The sequence below is a fragment of the Notothenia coriiceps genome, unplaced genomic scaffold (genome assembly GCF_000735185.1).
Source record: "Notothenia coriiceps isolate Sejong01 unplaced genomic scaffold, NC01 NC01_scaffold00036400, whole genome shotgun sequence".
NCBI classification, from domain to species: Eukaryota; Metazoa; Chordata; class Actinopteri; order Perciformes; family Nototheniidae; genus Notothenia; species Notothenia coriiceps.
This window is the reverse complement of record NW_011369101.1, coordinates 884946-903029: the sequence shown is the minus strand read 5'-3', so window position 1 is coordinate 903029 and position 18084 is coordinate 884946. Positions and strand designations below refer to the sequence as shown.

Here is an 18084-nt window from a genome sequence, read left to right as displayed (position 1 = left end):
AAGGAGAGATGGAGCTGTGATGTGGTTCTCATGTGTCACGTCTCCTTAGTAAATTACCTGCTGAGATGAGGTTTTGGAGATAGAGTGGGGCAAAAAAGTATTTAGTCAGCCACCAATTGTGCAAGTTCTCCCACTTAAAAAGATGAGAGAGGCCTGTCATTTTCATCCTAGGTATACCTCAACTATGAGAGACAAAATGAGAACAAAAAATCCAGAAAATCACATTGTCTGATTTTTAAAGAATTTATTTGCAAATTCTGGTGGAAAATAAGTATTTGGTCACCTACAAACAAACAAGATTTTTCTGGCTCTCACAGACCTGTAACTTCTTCTTTAAGAGCCTCCTCTGTCCTTCACTTGTTAACTTTATTAATGGCACCTGTTTGAACTCGTTATCAGTATAAAAGACACCTGTCCACAACCTCAAACAGTCACACTCCAAACTCCACTATGGCCAAGACCAAAGAGCTGTCAAAGAACACCAGAAACAAAATTGCAGACCTGCACCAGGCTGGGAAGACTGAATCTGCAATAGGTAAGCAGCTTGGTGTGAAGAAATCAACTGTGGGAGCAATTATTAGAAAATGGAAGACATACAAGACCACTGATAATCTCCCTCGATCTGGGGCTCCACGCAAGATCTCACCCCGTGGGGTCAAAATGAGAAACAAGAACGGTGAGCAAAAATCCCAGAACCACACGGGGGACCTAGTCAATGACCTACAGAGAGCTGGGACCAAAGTAACAAAGGCTACCATCAGTAACACACTACGCCGCCAGGGACTCAAATCCTGCAGTGCCAGACGTGTCCCCCTGCTTAAGCCAGTACATGTCCAGGCCCTTCTGAAGTTTGCTAGAGAGCATTTCAACACAGACACCTGTCAGCCCGCACTCTGCTGTTCCTCAGCACCACTCCCCCTCCCTCCCGCTGAAATTATGAATGAAAAGCTTAGTAATCATAGATAACACGGCAGGGTCCGTTACAGTTTGTTTTCATCTGATTTCAAATAAACAAAGTCTTGGTTTTAAGAATATTAAATTTGTTTACAAATTTAAAAAAATATATATATTTTTCTTTTATTAATTACGTTTATAAATTAATCTGAGGGCCGCAAAAAGAGGAGGTGGGGGCCGCATGCGGCCCGCGGGCTGCCATTTGCCCGTCCCTGTGTTAAAGTAAGGTTCCTAAAAATTATAAATAAATAATATGAAATGCGTGGAACGTGATGTTGTGTTATTGTTGCAACAAACGGATACTTGAAAGGGAGGCGTTGTTTGAATACTAAAAAATACTGTGTCACTGGCTTTGTTGTGTTGAATAAAACTGATGTCATTTCTTGGCAAAAGTACCATCAACTCCCAATCCTGTCTGTAACTCTGACTGACTCTTTTATTTATCATTTGTTTACAAGAACTGAGCTCTGAGGCACAGAGAAACCTTCACTATTTCAAGCTTTGATTACAAATACTGTTCTGGGTTTGTTTCGATGATGTCTTGGGATTTGTATAACGAAAATATCTCCCTTATCCTTACCCTACCTACCTTCTGAGGAGAAGATATATTATTATTGTTATCTTTCTTCCAGGTTTTGCTGTCTTGCCTTTTGCACATCATTCACAAGGGACGCTACATTGCCTCTAATTACAACAGTGCCTTCTTCAGGGCGGACCACAATGCCTCAGAGATGGAGGCGTACACCAGCGCTCTGTGCCAGCTGCGCGCCTTGCTCCACCTCGCCCAGCGGCTCCTCAACGACAACGAGTACGGCCAGCTCTACGCGCTGCAGGACGGGGACCTGAGCGGCAGGTTCGTGCAGGAGTACAGCTCCATGCATAAAGCCTGCTTCTACGGACGCTGCCTCGGCTTTCAGGTCAGACAGCAAACACTGAATGAATCACTAAAACTAAATAAAAACATTAAATTCCTGGTAAATTAAGTACAATTAATAAATCATTTCTGTTAAAGTAAGTAAGTAAGTAAAGTTTATTTATATAGCACTTTTCACAGAAAGGATTCACAAAGTGCTTCACAGTGAGATCACGATAAAAAGGAGAATACATGGTGTAAAACAAGGAACACACAGCTACATATACACATCAAAACACAACATCAAAACAAAAAAGCTACTTTGAGTGCGGTAATATAAGGGTATTCCCAAATTTGAATATTTTAACATTATGGCCATCATTTTTAGTTCTTCAACCATGTATTCTGTATATTTAATTAAAAGTCAACACTAAAATATAAATTCCAAAATTCAAAACATATTCATTATTATGATTTTCTTTAATTTAATTTACTAATTTAATGAAATATAAATAATTTATTATAACCTTGCTTTGTGGGAGTTGCTATATTTTTGTCATTTTTCCCTTGTTTATATTATATGAAGCTAAAGCTTGTATTATTAACGGTTCAATGTTTCTTTCCACAGTTCTCACCGTCTCTCCGACCGTTCCTCCAGACCGTTGTCATTAGCATGGTTTCATATGGAGAGACATTTGGTAAACAGCAGTCTGGCTTGGGTAAGTATTTTTTTCTTTCATTACTTTCCTTTATGTATTGATGAAATGTCCCGTTGTGCCTTGTTCAGATAATTTCATGCTTAAAATCCTCCCTCCTCTTCCAGGTTTGGCCGCCCTTTCCCTTCTCACATCAGGGAAGTACGTGATGGATCCAGAGCTGCGGGGCGCTGAGTTTGAACGCATCACCCAGAACCTGAACATGCAGTTTTGGAAGTCCTTCTGGAACCTCACAGAGTCCGGCCTTTTGACAGTAGGCAGGGGCAAATATTCTTTTATTGGCTCTCAAATTATATAAAATCCTCTTTAATGTTTTAACGGCATGTCTTTCTCTGTGCAGGGCTTCAGCAGAATAGCTTCCAGCCCGGTGCAGATAAACTTGACCCTGACTGTGCCTCCTGTGACTCTGCGCCTTCCCCTGGCTTCGGACCCCAGACTAACAGCCACCATTTCTCCTCCCATAGCCCACTGGGGCCCTGGACCGGTCCACATGCGCCTCATCTCCCATGAGCTTCGAGTAGGACAGGTGAGGCAGCCCAGGGGAGAGGAACGTGTTCAGGGAAACAGATAGGAATCAGACATAAGATTACTTAGACAAACACTACTTTGATAAATTCATTTAATTTCAGCGTCCACTTTCATGCTATGTTTAGTTTGGTTTAGTTTACTTTGGTTGTTTTCAGCACAAATACACACGTATAAAAATGTAACGAAAACAATCACAAGTCATTTGGCTTGAAATACTGTCAAATCCAAGCCTTATTTTATGCGAATTACAGCTACATTATTTGTGTTGTATGTGTATGCCCAAGCTTTTTCAAATAAATGTTGAATACACACAGGTGTTCATACATTCGTTATTACAAAACATATATATGTCCGAAAAATTTCTTTTCTAAGACGGGAAAAGAAAAAGTATTTTATATCTGATACAAAAACAAAAATAAATATTCTGAAGGTTTAAAGATTTATATTTTGACGTCAAACATATGGGAAAATGTGCTATTGGTTTGTGTCCTTTATTAATAATGACATGATGACTTATCCTCTAACTTAAAGGAGAGTGAAGAGCTGCTTAGTTATTCTCGAGAGGATCCTCCCCCCATCACAGCCTCTCAGCTCCCCTGGGTGCAGAAGCAGCCCCGCTCCCCCTGGCTGCTCATACACTTCCACGGGGGGGGCTTTGTGGCCCAGACTTCCAGATCCCATGAGGTAATGCACATGCTGGGGTTAACCTTAGCTTATCTCATGGAATTTATCTTTGTCAGATGTTCAAAATATTCTGGAATACATAAAAAAATTCCCCTTATCAATAACAAATTGAAATGATGAATCAAAATGTCAATATGGACTATAGTGCAATATGCAGTTTTATGAAGCTGGACAAGTCATGGCCAACTTATATTTGGTAGAAATCATCTTAAGAAATCCGTCCAATATCATAGTCATTTACAACATTTACGTTGTTGTTTTTTAATATTCTCTGTCAAAGCGTCTTTGAGTTTCTAGAAAAGCGCTATACAAGTATCATGTATTATTATTATTATTATTTAATATTTAAATGACAATGTGAATAATGTTAAAAAAAAAATTCATTCCCTCATTTATCGCAAATCATATTGCAATATGAGTTAAAGTAATTGCAATTGGTTACTTTCTTCCACATCGTTCAGCCCTACTATAATGTACAGAATATCAAACGGCCCCCCTTTCCCACCATCTGTTCTCTTACTCGTCCTTGATGTACATCCCACCACTCGTACCCCCTCAGCAAGCTAAAACTGAATACAAATAATAATAACAATGGCAACTACAGTATAGAGGAAATTACGCAAAAGTGCACAAAAAATAAAACACAAGACTCAAATAAGTTTTACATAAGGCTAGTACTACCACAAGTATAATACTTGTAATCCCCTCCTAATAAAAGTCATTTAAAGCACATTAAGCAGATCTTTCAATCCACAAATTGATAACAATATTTGTTAATAAGCATGTTTGCATTACATCATACCTCATTATTCTGCTCTCTTGAATCAGAATTATCTCCGGATTTGGTCGAAGGAGCTCAATGTTCCCATTCTCTCCGTGGACTACTCTCTGTCACCTGAAGCGCCTTTCCCCAGAGCTCTGGAGGAATGTTTCTACGCCTACTGCTGGGCTCTGAACAACTGCCATCTGCTGGGTACGTGCACAGCCTCACACTCAGACCATACACTAAACCCGTAGGGAGAATAATGTATTTGGTTTAAACAGATTCATATGTACAAAAAACGTAAATTGATTGTCACTTATATGGAAGGGAATTATTTGTAGTCTCGAGATTTCAGGGTGTGTTTGTATTTTTATATGCATGTATTTTGCCGTAAATTGTAAGAGGATTAAGCATATATGTGATCATACAGTATGTCTTGTTCAAAGAGGGCAAAAGAGAACTTGTTCACCCCTTACAAATGTTCACTTTCCATATGTACAGATTGTACCCATTTTGTATGAGGTGATAGTGGTTGGAGGAGGGGTGCATTATGTACTCAAAGCAGCATGTGAACTGTTATGTGTACACTATCAGTATATGGAACATGGAAAGGATCATCTGGGCCCAGTCCCATGCAGAAAAGGTGGAACAAATAGAGAGCTAAAAACTAAACTGATAATGATAGGATTAAGGATTAATGGTATTTTGGTTTCAAAGGAATTTGTATTGTATATTAATTTCCTGATTTTGTTTTCATTTATTGTTTCATCTTTAAAATATAACAAATGACATCACCAAGTAACTTTTTGTCCAACCAACTGTCTTAAAATAAAAATAATTGAATGTACACTGATAATACATATTGAAACGCAGGGATTCCTAAATATTAACTTATAGTTTCGAGTGAAATGGTTATGTAAAACAATTTAGATCACTGCTGCTCGATAGGAATGTGACAGTGCAGTTGAAAATCGCACTTACATACATTGTGATAAAGAAAAAACAAGATTTAAGTCTACTCCGTTGTGCTTGAATAAAAACATATTGCACATTGCTTGTTGAAAAAACTGAAAATATTTCCAACCTTCTTTTATTAAATAACCTGAACTGATCAAAAAAGGCATATTTTCAAATAATTCACATTTTAAAAGAATTTCATATTTTCAACTTAGTCAAAATAGCCCCTAGTGTAATATTGCATCTGAACCAGGCATTGCAACAACAATAAAAAAAAAACATATGTATACCTACCATCATTTGGATACAAATGGCTACCACCCAACCTTGTGTCTTATTTACTGTATATATATATATATGGCTGAAAGGCTCATCATTATTTGGGTTGTAACAGTTCTGTGTGTGCCTCAGGCTCCACAGCCGAGCGTGTTTGTCTGGCGGGGGACAGCGCTGGAGGGAACCTCTGCATCACCGTGTCCATGAAGGCCATATCCAGCGGCATCCGAGTCCCCGACGGCATCATGGCTGCCTACCCCGCCACACTGCTCACCACTGACGCCTCGCCCTCCCGCCTGCTCACGCTCATCGACCCGCTGTTGCCTCTGGGTGTTCTCACAAAGTGCATCAATGCCTATGCAGGTATGTGGGTGTGTGAGCAAAGCATTACGTGTGTGCTGCTTCACACTTCATTTAACACAAGAGCACTTTCCGGTGCCACTGGAACAGAAAATAGAACCTCAGAGGAATTCATGCATAAACCGGATAATGTGGGTGGAAAACAGGATGATAATAATTAACAACCTGCTTACCCGTATTGTCAAAGCCATAATCACTCCTACTCTAAATATATACTGTGTATTAACCCATGCTCTGTTTGTCAGCCTTATATTATACGTAGTATTGCTGGAAACCTCTGATATGTCTATCACTGAGTAAATGTCAGCCTTTGCAGACCATTTACATGCACACACATCTATATAACACCCAGTGGCGGCCGGCCCATAGGGGCGCTAGGGGCGCCGCACCCCCTCTTCCCACATTAAAAATAAAAAAAATAAAAAAATATATATTTAAAAAATATATTCTTTATTTTTATTTTTAATAAAAAAGGTAAATATTNTGTGTGTGTGTGGTGTATATATATATATATGTAATCCACACACACACACACAATTAAATATAAAAAAAATAAAAAAATATATATTTAAAAAATATATTCTTTATTTTTATTTTTAATAAAAAAGGTAAATATTATATAATTGGTATCAGTAAAATGTATAATCTACAATAAAATCTCGTTTAAAATTGTGTTACGATGTCTAAAGTTAAGTCACATGTTTCCTGCCTGGCCTTGCCCGTGTATCATTACCCTCTCTCGTCTGGGCGCTATGCAAAGTGCCCTGACGAGAGTGCAGCAAGTGCAGCAGAAGCCAACTGTTGCTATCTTTAAACTATGCTGCTGAAACATAATTTCAGCCAATCAGCATCATCAAATCTGATGGTCACAGGGCGCCTACGTCAGCGCCCAGTGCAATCTGTGAGTTGTTTGGAACCGCATTCAAGGAGACAAAACAGGAAGCTGTCATACACTCTGGAAGCTATCATTAGCAGCTAATATGAAAACTCCGTTTTTGACATAAAAATTGAATTATGGATTATCAATATTTTTTTCAAAGTGACACACATTGGATTAACCTATGGATTAACCTTCAGCCGCGTTTTTGATCAGAATAACAGCAAAAGATGAGCATATCTCCCTGTTTTGCTACCTAAAGCTACGTTGTGTGATGTCTATTTGCTTCCCCTGTCGCGAGTTCTGATCGCTCAGTGATAATACTTATATTTCTAGAATCTGTGGAATCTCAGCTTGTTAGCTAAGCTTGCTTGTGCATATCCGATAAGTATATCGATTGATTTATGCCTAGAGTGCGTTAGCATTTTTTCGCTCAGGGCACATTTAGCAAAAGGTTAGCTTCTTGTGAGACTTGTGTTTTGTTTCAGTAAACATGGTTCATATCATCAGTTAGCTGAGTTTCTTCCCGTTAAATGAGTAGGACACATGAATAGTTCATTACATTGTAAGAAGCCCTGAGACACAGTTTTGTGAGAAGAAAAAAAAACGGGGGAGAAAAGCCCCTTAACAGGTTAAATGGGAATTAAATCATTTTAAGTAATTTTGAGTGTTCCCAAAGCCCCTGTATTCTGCAGTTTGTGTGGGCCTACTGTACTGTTGCACAATTTATTCTGCAGAAACTATGTCCAGGACAAGGTTTTTGGAAGATTCATAGCTAACCACACTGAAGATTGGAGGCCTCAAATTCTCGGCGCTTTTCGGCGCCTCCCGCTTTTTTAACGCTGAATTGGATGACTTGTGTAATTCGTGGAGAACCGAAGAGTTTTCGTTTTGGGGGGGGTGGTGGTGTCCGTCAGTCCGTCCGTCCGTCCATCCGACTGACGGACAACTTCTCACTTCAAAAAAGAAGAAGAAATCTAGATCGCAAAATAATTAAACAAGCGAGTGACTGTTTTTCCTGGCCGAGTACAGGTTCCTTGAACACAACACGAGCGTAACGTGTCCTCACGTGGTATATGTCTCGTCTGAAAGGAGTGCTGACGGAGAGCACCGGAACGCCGCTCCAGCTCTTCAAATATTGCAGTACCCATAAGGAGCCGTACACATGCTACAGCGTTTGCGTGGCTGTGTCTTTTGTTGTAAGCACAGTGGCGATCTGTTGTTATTAGCATCTGGTTAGCTAGCTATGCTAACGAATTTAAAGAGCTTTTCCACAACCAGGTGGAAGAGAGCTCTCTCCTGAGAGGCTCAAATAACCTTAGCTCAGTGAGGTTAAGGCACACCTTGATATGATCATTATAGTTATTAATGAGACATTAGAGACTAAATGAAAAACAGGTATAAAATACTATATGACAGTAAAAGAAAGTTGTTATTAATAACAAAAATAGAGTTTAAAAGGGGAGTGATTTGTAAAATATCCAAAAAGAAAGATCTGCTTACAGTTCTGTTTCAAATGGGTGTTGAGATGTATCCATAGATCTCCTAATGTTGCTCTCAAAGTGCACCAGATTGATGCTTTTAACTTCAATATTTAAGAAAAAAAAATCTTCCCGGGGGAGTCATGGTAAGACATCTGGATTAAGAGGTTGCTTTTTCTTTGCACAGCATGAAAGAAAGGCGAAATGAATGGGCTGTGATTTTATTTTTTTAAGCAGAGGTTGAGTTCAATAATATGGAGGATGTTGTAAAAATTGAAAGGAAAAAGGTTCCCCATCCCTGCTGTAAATAATAATAAAAACCCTTGATTTATAACTTAACATCTCTGTCTCCTATTGATCTGAGTATGTTATAAAGAATAGCCAGTTAATTGAAGCATTATAGCACAGGCCTTTGTCAGATGGTATATTACACTTTTTTTTTTCTGCTTCGAATAGTTCTCTCTTTTTTCACCATACCTGTGTTTGCATCACTGTTTTTTATTATCATAAAACAATGGTATTTATCAGTTATGCAATGTTCTTCATTCTTACTTGCAAGTCTTCTTGTAAGCAACTTATGCTTATGTGCTGGAGTCACTGATCTGACTAGATGTATTTGTTTGTTTTTCTTAAACACACTGAATGTGTACAGTACAGTAGTTTTCATCTCTTTTTATTATTGTTTTGTTAATTTGCCACAGAAATGTAACCATGTTTATTCATTCAAGTAGTAAAGGACGCTTTGACTACAAAAACACACATGACGTCCCTTGCTGATGCTCATCCTCTCCCTCCCAGGCACAGACAGTCAGACGGTGCAGCCTGCAGTGGAGAGCAGCAGTCTGAGCGCTCTGGGCAGAGACACCGCCGTGCTGCTGGGTGATCTCACTCAGGGGGCCTCCAACTGGATCCAGTCCTTCCTGGACCCCACAAGGACCACCGGCGGAGCACGCTCACTGTCGTCCTCTCAGAGAAGCTATCAGAGCGATGAAACTAGCAGGACACCCTCTCTCACCTCCACACCTCATTGTGGAAGTGACTCGGATTACCCAGAGGGCTTTAAGCCCCTGCGCTCGGAGTGCCTGGCCTTTGTGAACCCGACTTCCTGCCCCATCATCAGGAACCCGTTTGTGTCGCCGCTGTTGTCTCCCGACGAGCTGCTGAGAGGCCTGCCGCCAGTGCACATCGTGGTAAGAGAGGGGGGAGGAGTGGAGGGAGGCTGAGGGTGAGAGAGAGGTTGTTGCTGCTTTCAAATGGGGTGGGTGGTGTTCACTGTGTTCACAAGAAGAACCCATTGAAACTCCTCCCATGTGGTGTTCACAAACACAAGCTCAGAGTTCCCCAAGTCAATCAATATCGGAATCACAATAGTTTTTTATCATATTTTATTAGAATTACATTTAGAAAATAGTTTTTTTTACAGTTGCTTTTTCATAATACAATTAACAATACAAAGACAACATTTGATAAAAATAGGTAATGCAAAAATATGTATACAATGGCCAGAAAGAAGATCAAATCAAATAGAAACGTATTTTGTTAGATTTGGGAAAATAGGTTTTGTAACATAGTTGCTTTATTTTTTAATACAAATAAATACAAAGGCAAATGAAAACAACATAGAATAAAAAGATGCATACAAACATAAGAAGTTAGAGTCAAATTGTGCGATTAGAAAATAAAATAAAATAGTTCAAGGAAGTTCATTTTTATTTTTTTCTATTTTTTTTTATATATAGAGTATTTTATTGTTTAAAATAATATAATAATAATAATAATAATAATAATATGTTTAACTTGAGCAGAGGCACATAAAAGTTCTAGATGAAGTTATAGGGGATTTTTCAATAAAAACCTTTAAGCCGATTATAATTCAAGAAGTGTTGAATTACAGAAAACTACACTTCTCGACCTCCACATGACCTTGTTTTTTAGAACTTGTACAATCACAGGCCAATTCAGAGAGAGAGCTTTCCTATTAACTTTCCTATATAGCTGTTCTACCGATGCATATGCAATATTCAATGAGATATCCAGCAGGAAAAGTTACTACTCCAGCACTGCCTTTTCCAGAAAACTGCAAAATCACCAAATACATCTAAATGTATTCTTACACAAAAATAGAGTCTGCAGTATTGTAAAATACATAAACTTGTTTTAATTATATTATAGAGCTAGACCAATACATCTTCCAGGCTGATATTACTTTATTGCAGATATATCAGTACAAATGGCGATAGAACTAGGTTTGAGGTTTTTTGTATTGCTTGTTTCCTGAATGGTCCATGTGTCCTCGCAGGCCTCAGCTCTGGATGCCTTGCTGGACGACTCTGTGATGTTTGCCAAGAAGCTGCGAGACATGGGCCAGCCTGTGAGCCTGACGGTGGTGGAGGACCTGCCTCACGGCTTCCTCAGCCTGTCGCAGCTCTCCAAGGAGACGGAGGGCGCTGCGGAGATGTGCGTGGAGCAAATGAGGGCCATTTTTCAGCAGGAAGACCGGAGGCCTGCACTCCGCAAACGGCCAAAGCTGGAAGAGACCTATCAGAGTAGCAGTCCATCATCGGGCTGATTTATCAGTCATGAGTGGGACTTTGTAGTTCTTGGATGAAAAAGAGATCTGACATGCGTTGGTGGGAGACAAGCAATACATTTTAGAAAAAGGAAACAAGACAGGGAGAATTATGAAGACATAAGTAGAGGAAGCTTAGGTACGCTGCACTTGAAACGATTAAGAAAACAGCTACTAAATGATGACAAACTGTGAAATAATGGAGTAGTTTTCTAAAAAGATTTAGATTTAGATCAAACGCACATTGAGGATATATCAGACTCCACTAAAACCAGCCTTTTGATTCATTTCTTTTCTGATAGATGATGTAAAAAGAAGCTATTGTGCCTTTATTATAAAGAGCTGCTCCAAGTATACGAGCTTCGCCTACATTATGGCACAAATAAGTTGACTTCGACAGGGAAAACATTCCGCATGCACTGTATTGTTATTATGAATAGTATAATATAAGGATGAAATGGATAATCTGGTTATTGCCAGTGTTAGTAGTAGTCACATGTTTACAACATATTCAAAGGAGGCCTTCACCCTGTGGATCTGGGTTATGAATGGAACTTGTTGTACTGTAAATTCATTATTATATTTGTTGATATAAATATTTAACCCTGAATTAAATCAAAACAGTAAAAAATTATTGCTTGTGCTTATTCAGGTTCAGGTTATTTATTTGTACCTGAAGGTAGATTTGGTACCGCGTGCTCCATCACATTCCAAAACCACTAGTAAAAACATGAAACAATCAAGTAAATAAGTAAATGATAGGTTCAAAAGCAGCAGCGTGACACCGCTACAGCAAGTTAATTTGTGCGATGGCTGCTGGAACAAAGCTGTTTTTGCTTTGTTCTACACGCTGGGACTGCTAGGCCCCAAGGAACAAGCTGAAATTCAGTGTGCAGTGGGAGGGAGTCATCATTTAACACAGAGCTGGATAACAGCTGAACTGTCTGAGGCACAGGTTCTCCAGGTTTATCTGTGGCCCACCAATCAGTCTGCTGGACCACTTGAAGAGGCCCTATTATACTTTTTGGGGTATCCCTTTCCTGTAGTGTGTTATATAGGTTTGTGTGCATGTAAATGGTCTTCAAAGGCTCAAATCCCTGTTTTTCTCTCCCACAAATCGAAATGATCCCACAGAAATCTTAATTGAATCCACTATGCCATAAATTGCGCTTACATTAATTATGAAGGATCTTCATAATCCATGTTAAATGGAATGTCCTGGTTATTGCTACTGTACACATGCCTTATGTTACTGACAGAATAACCAGATTGCAACACATTTCTCCCCCCCCCCTGGCAGAATTACATTATTTATTTAACGCAGCTTTACATTTCCCACCATACGGGATAAGCTGTCGTCGCAGATGTCAGAGTTCTCATACGGTACGTGATGTGTTTCATTCCCTTTAATCAGCTGTCTCTGATGTTGACGTGGTAAGCAGAGCCACTATAAAGTGAGGAGGTAATGGGCCACCTCCCTTAGACCACAGCCATCATGCTGCTCCTCACTGTGCTCCTGTTGGTTGCTACCAATGGTAAGTTTGAGTGGAAAAAAAGCTTTTGCTAGATAGGTTTCAAAAATTCCTTTGCATGGTCAATTTTAGAATTGTCAGAGTCATGGGTTTGGTGGACGAAGACAATGTTTATGTGTTTAAAATAATAGGCTAAAAACAATGTGCAGTTCACAGTAGAAATACTATCATGAAGTATTTGAAGTACTTGTTATGCAGAATGGCTCTTTTAACGTCTTATAGAACAGTACTGTTTTTTATCACAAACAAATACATTCATTTTAATGTTTGTGAAATGTGAGCCAATTCAGGTTATTTAAATGTTATTTAAAATAAATAAAATATGTCATCAAATGAAATGTAATCATATCATGTGATTTAACATATACAAATGAACTGGTATTTATTTTAAATTTATGTGTTAAAAAGTACAAGATATTCCTCCTAAATTGTGGGGGAGGTAAAAGTACATGTATTATTACATTTAACAACACTCAAGTAAAGTAAAAGTATGTCAAAATAGTACCCAATACTTGAGTAAATGAATTGTATTCCAATCACAGCTGATAGACTTAATCAGGGCGTATGTTCTGCTTCTTTCCTGCATGTGTTCTGTGTGCCCCTTCCTCTCCCTCACTGCCTCACACTCAGCTGCCCTGGGCTTTGATGATAAGATCGTGGGGGGCTACGAGTGCAGGGACCACTCTGTCCCCTGGCAGGTGTCCCTCAACAACGGCTGGCACTACTGCGGCGCGACCCTGATCAACGAGCGCTGGGTCCTCAGCGCTGCTCACTGCTATAAGTGAGTTAGGCACAGTGGGGAAAAGCAACTACTTTGACCTAAGTTCCACTGCAGTACAATTCATTACATTAATACACACATTTTTGCCCATTTGTACTCAAGCTACCTCTCTTAATATCTGCACATCTTTATACTTTTCATAACAATGCTGACATATTTTATTTTATTATTCTGAGTATTGTGTCATACATGTAGTATACTGTACGGTACGTAGTTTTTTTGGTATATCTATGTAAATCATTTTCTATATCTCAAAGTTATAATCGTTTTTTTTAAATCTTTTTTCTATACATTTTTTGTGTGTTTGTTTTTTTTTACATGTATCTTCTTTAACTGTGTTTATGTATGCACCTCAAGGCAAATCCCTCGCAAGTATAAACCTTCTTGGCATAAACCTGTTTCTGTTTCTGATTTGGAAACAGGTATTGTACTTTTGACTTCACTACATATATTTTACAGCTTTTGTCACTAAATAATTTGCAAATGAGATTATAAATTCAGAATATAAATCATGATGTATTATTTTAAGTCAAGCTACCAATCAGTATATAAAGTCATTTGAATAATTGCCACCTTTTTTGAATGTTGATCAAATTAATGCATCGATCATTATAATACAATCAGTGGTGAATACTAACATTAACAAAGTACATTTACTCAGGTACTGTAATTCATTACAATTGTGATGTACTTTTTTCCATTTGCAAGCAAATATTGTACATTTTACTCCACTATATTTATTTTACAGCTAAATGTACTAGTTACTTTTAAAATGCTGTTTATTAGTTAATACAAAAAAATAAAATAAACTTGTCGTTTTTATACTTGGTATAATATTAGTATGGTATAGGTTAAAAATATCAGAACCTGAAATATGTATTCAAATAAGCCCTACAGTTAACAGCTGTAATGAACACATGAATGCATAATCAATCATAACCCAGTTATTTTATACTGCATTATGTATATGATTCTGAAATTGGCCACTATGCATTTACAAGTATTTTTACTTTTGTTACTTCAATTATATTTTGATGCAAGACTTGAAGCAGAGGATCTTTACACTTTATAAATACTAGTAATCTGAATACTTTTCCCATCACTAAATACAGTTATTTCATATATTTGATTCTGAAATGGTTGTTCTGGACTCAAAGTACATTTTGATGCAAATACTTTGGTTATTTTACTTGAGTGAAATGTTCACTGCAGGACTTTTACTTGTGAGTAATTTAACACTGCATTATTGCTACTTTTACTTCAGAGAAATATTTCAGTACTTGTTTGATCCCTTGTTAGGTACTGGTTCTGCAACATCATTGAACTACTGTTTTAATCTGCAAACTGAAACGTTGACTTTAATCAAATGTATTATGTGAACAGATTTCACATAACTGTATAAGGTAAAGCAATAATATTAAGTTGAAGTTATTTCAACGTAACATTATTGCTTTCAATACCCTTACCTTGTACAGTTGTGTGAAATCTGTTGACATAATACATTTAATTAAAGTCAACGTTTACATGTTTCCAGTGCATGTGTGATTTTTCCACTTCCCTTCCCTCAGGGGGGAGGACATCGAGCTGCGCCTGGGGGAGCACCACATCGGCTACAAGGACGGCCCCGAGCAGTTCATCGCTGCTGCCGTCATCATCCGCCACCCCGACTACGACCGCTACAACATCAACAACGACATCATGCTGATCAAACTAGCCCAGCCAGCAAAGATTAATGAGTATGTCCGGCCCATGGCCCTGCCCAGCAGCTGTGCCCCTGCAGGGACCCAGTGCCTGGTCTCTGGCTGGGGGGCCACCCAGAGCCCCTGTAAGTCTGCCATGAGATCCATAAAAAAGTTGTTATAGTGCAGTTCCTGCTAGTTATCAGTAGGGCTGCAGAATTCATTGAAATTGAATCGAAATTGCAATATTCAAATAGAAAGAAGTGCAATATTTGCCACAGGCAAAATATGTGTAAATATTAATCAAAATTAAGGTGCATAGATGTCCAGGCCTACACATCGTATTTTCAATATCCAATCATAAAAATATCATACTTGCAATGTCAGTTAAATAATGGCAATTGTTTGTTTTCTTCAAAACGTGCAACCAATGTTATCAGGTCATAGATCTCTTCAATACATATTTTTATAAATTCTGTATATATTAATCAACTGTAAACTGACATATACACACATACAGGTACTGTACATATCAATGTCATTTATGTTAATCAATTTTTTACGGTAAAATAATCAGATATACGTTTAATGTTCATGTAGGGAAATGTATTATACTACTAAACTATCGTTGAGTCTAATTGTTGATATGTATTCAATCAAACTGATTCTGCTCATTTGAATGCTGTGAAATGATCTGGCCATATAAAATGTCTCTCTTCTTGTTTGTGGTCCAGTCGGCTGTACGAAGTGCCTGCACTGCCTGGACCTGCCCATCCTGTCGCAGCAGGACTGTGAGAGCTCCTACCCCGACAGGATCACCTCCTCCATGTTCTGTGCCGGCTTCATCCAGGGAGGCAAGGACTCCTGCCAGGTAGGCTACAGCACAGAAATATACATTAGACAATTAGTCCATTGTAATGTTTTATTCTGTTTTGAACAACTGTGTTCCTCCAATATTGCTATAATCCAGTTAACTGTGGTCTAAGATTTATATTAAGAAACCAGTCATGCCAACATTAATTGAGTGTTATCTGAGTTTTTCAATTGAAATGTATTATAATATTATATTTTACTGCCTTATTCACTATTTTGTTGACCTGTACTTTCATCTGTTTTATTATTTATTTATTTTTTAAATACATATGGAAAAGGAGGATTCAAATCTCATAATTACTCTTTTAGTCATCACTCAAATTGAAATGTAGTCTTGCATTTAACCGATCCTATTTAGATACAGTTGGCAGCTGTACTCTACATCTCCTTTAGAGAAGTGTGAGGGTCTGATGCCTTACCATGGGTACCTCAGCAGGGCCCAGGAAGTGACCTGGCACCTCTTGAAGTATCAGTTAACTCTTCATACTTGGTTTGTTCGGGGACTTGAACCGGTGGGTGACCCTATGGTTCCCAAGTCAGGACCCTACAGACCGAGCTTTCTTTTCCCCAGATTTAGTTTAAATTGTAAACACATTCTTACTTTACTTTCCTTGTTCCTATCATTACTAATAGCCTGAACCCACATTTTTGTTGCCATTTCTGAATTGTTCAGGGAGACTCTGGTGGCCCTCTGGTGTGTAACGGGGAGCTCCACGGTGTGGTGTCCTGGGGCTGGGGCTGTGCTGAAGAGAATCGCCCCGGGGTTTACGCCAAGGTGGGTACACTCAATTTCTCAGCGTGAAAGTACCTGGTTGAACATTTATTGAATTAACTATACTTGAAAAAACTATGAGACTTCGACAATTAATTTGTTGTTAGTTTTGTTGGGAGTTGCTGTTCAGACGGTCACGTGGCATTATTACAATTTGTATTGAAGTTATATCAATAATTGTCATTGCAAAGCTCAGCTCTGTGGTGTGATCAGTCATATCTGAAGGTCAAACTCTAATTGTAATATCTGTGGACACAAAACTTTTATCTTCAGATGTCTGCTGTCTCACACAAATGACGTTTTTATCTGAGTGCAACATCCTACTGATTGAATGTGCCCGATTTCTATCTTACCTTTTGCACAGTCATTGTCATAATAAGTGTAAACTGAACCAGCTAAAAGTGATATTCCTTGTATTCTCCACAGGTCTGCCAGTTCACTGACTGGATCCACGCCACTATTGCCTCTCACTGAAGTCCTTCTGCTAACGCTGTTCTTTTTATTTCAACACTCTTAATCCTTCTCGGCTTTTTAAGAATGTATTTGACTGTGAAGCATGTTTTAACAACGACTGTAAAATATCATCATGCGTAACAACCAAATGCTGTTCCTGGAATTACTCTATAATTGTATCATAAATCTTGCATATCTGGCAATCTGGTTGTTCAGGTTGTTTTTTAAATGTGAAAAGTACAACTCTTGAGTGGAGCAGGACGTTCCTGAAGGTGAAATAATTGCACTACCATGGGTACAGTATTTTTAAAAGTTTGAATGGAATAAAACGTTTTTTTACGACTTATCACATTGATCCAAAAAACAACTCAGACTCACAGAGGTTTTGCATGTTTAAGTCCTCATAACATCAAGTTTGACATTTATCTAGGTGTATTTAAAAAAAATTCTCTCAATTCAGTTTTTTGACATAAGCCTAATTTTACCGGCAAAAGTTTCAAGTTCAATATCATCATATGTACAACTATTAGAGTCTCAATCTCCCTCCAACAATGCTCATTAAATATGTATAAAAAGGAAAGTCCTGCACGTAGAAGAACATTTAGAAACAAAGATATAAAATAGACCAACATACATATAGGGCTAAAAATAAACATTATTAAAGTATAAATTAATATAAATGTGCAGTAACAGTATGAAACTGAATAAACTGAATGGTATATTGTAAATGTGTAAATGTGTATATATATATATATGTAATCCACACACACACACACACACACACACACACACACACACACACACACACACACACACACACACAAAAGTGTGTAAACACTTGCTAATACAGCTAGAGAATGCAATTCCTGAAGAAATTGCTAATTACTTCATTTTGTTTAATTTTTTTTTGCTTAATTTTTTTACGTTTCTCATGAAAAATTATGTCTCAGGGATGTAGGGTTTGGGAATTATGGCA

The 18084-nt window shown here is 38.2% G+C and overlaps 3 protein-coding genes across 3 annotated transcripts in view; all 3 read left to right on the top strand.

Moving 5' to 3' along the window:
* Positions 1–11652, top strand: part of LOC104963766 (hormone-sensitive lipase-like) — a 12837-nt gene extending 1185 nt beyond the window's left edge. Inside the window, exons 4-12 of the mRNA XM_010792407.1 lie at positions 1587–1871; positions 2436–2526; positions 2631–2776; positions 2864–3049; positions 3583–3735; positions 4564–4708; positions 5867–6094; positions 9248–9639; positions 10749–11652. Coding sequence (XP_010790709.1) covers positions 1587–1871; positions 2436–2526; positions 2631–2776; positions 2864–3049; positions 3583–3735; positions 4564–4708; positions 5867–6094; positions 9248–9639; positions 10749–11018 — 1896 coding nt within the window. The 3' untranslated portion in view covers positions 11019–11652. The remainder of the gene's footprint in view (positions 1–1586; positions 1872–2435; positions 2527–2630; positions 2777–2863; positions 3050–3582; positions 3736–4563; positions 4709–5866; positions 6095–9247; positions 9640–10748) is intronic.
* The window catches only part of LOC104963762 (forkhead box protein P1-like), a 924791-nt gene that overhangs the window by 157010 nt on the left and 749697 nt on the right, over positions 1–18084 (top strand). The gene's annotated exons all lie outside the window — the stretch shown is intronic.
* LOC104963734 (trypsin-2-like) lies at positions 11732–17752 on the top strand. Its single transcript, XM_010792376.1, has 6 exons — positions 11732–12553; positions 13181–13331; positions 14900–15156; positions 15745–15881; positions 16557–16658; positions 17082–17752. The coding sequence occupies exons 1-6, from the start codon at positions 12514–12516 to the stop codon at positions 17127–17129; spliced, it is 735 nt and encodes a 244-aa protein (XP_010790678.1). The 5' UTR covers positions 11732–12513; the 3' UTR covers positions 17130–17752.

Excerpts from the sequence above, each read along its gene's own strand:
- LOC104963734 (XM_010792376.1), top strand. The coding sequence starts at position 12,514 with ATGCTGCTCCTCACTGTGCTCCTGTTGGTTGCTACCAATG. Across the intron at positions 12,554-13,180 it reads CCTGTTGGTTGCTACCAATG|CTGCCCTGGGCTTTGATGAT; the intron begins GTAAGTTTGAGT and ends CCTCACACTCAG. Across the intron at positions 15,157-15,744 it reads GGGGGCCACCCAGAGCCCCT|TCGGCTGTACGAAGTGCCTG; the intron begins GTAAGTCTGCCA and ends TTTGTGGTCCAG.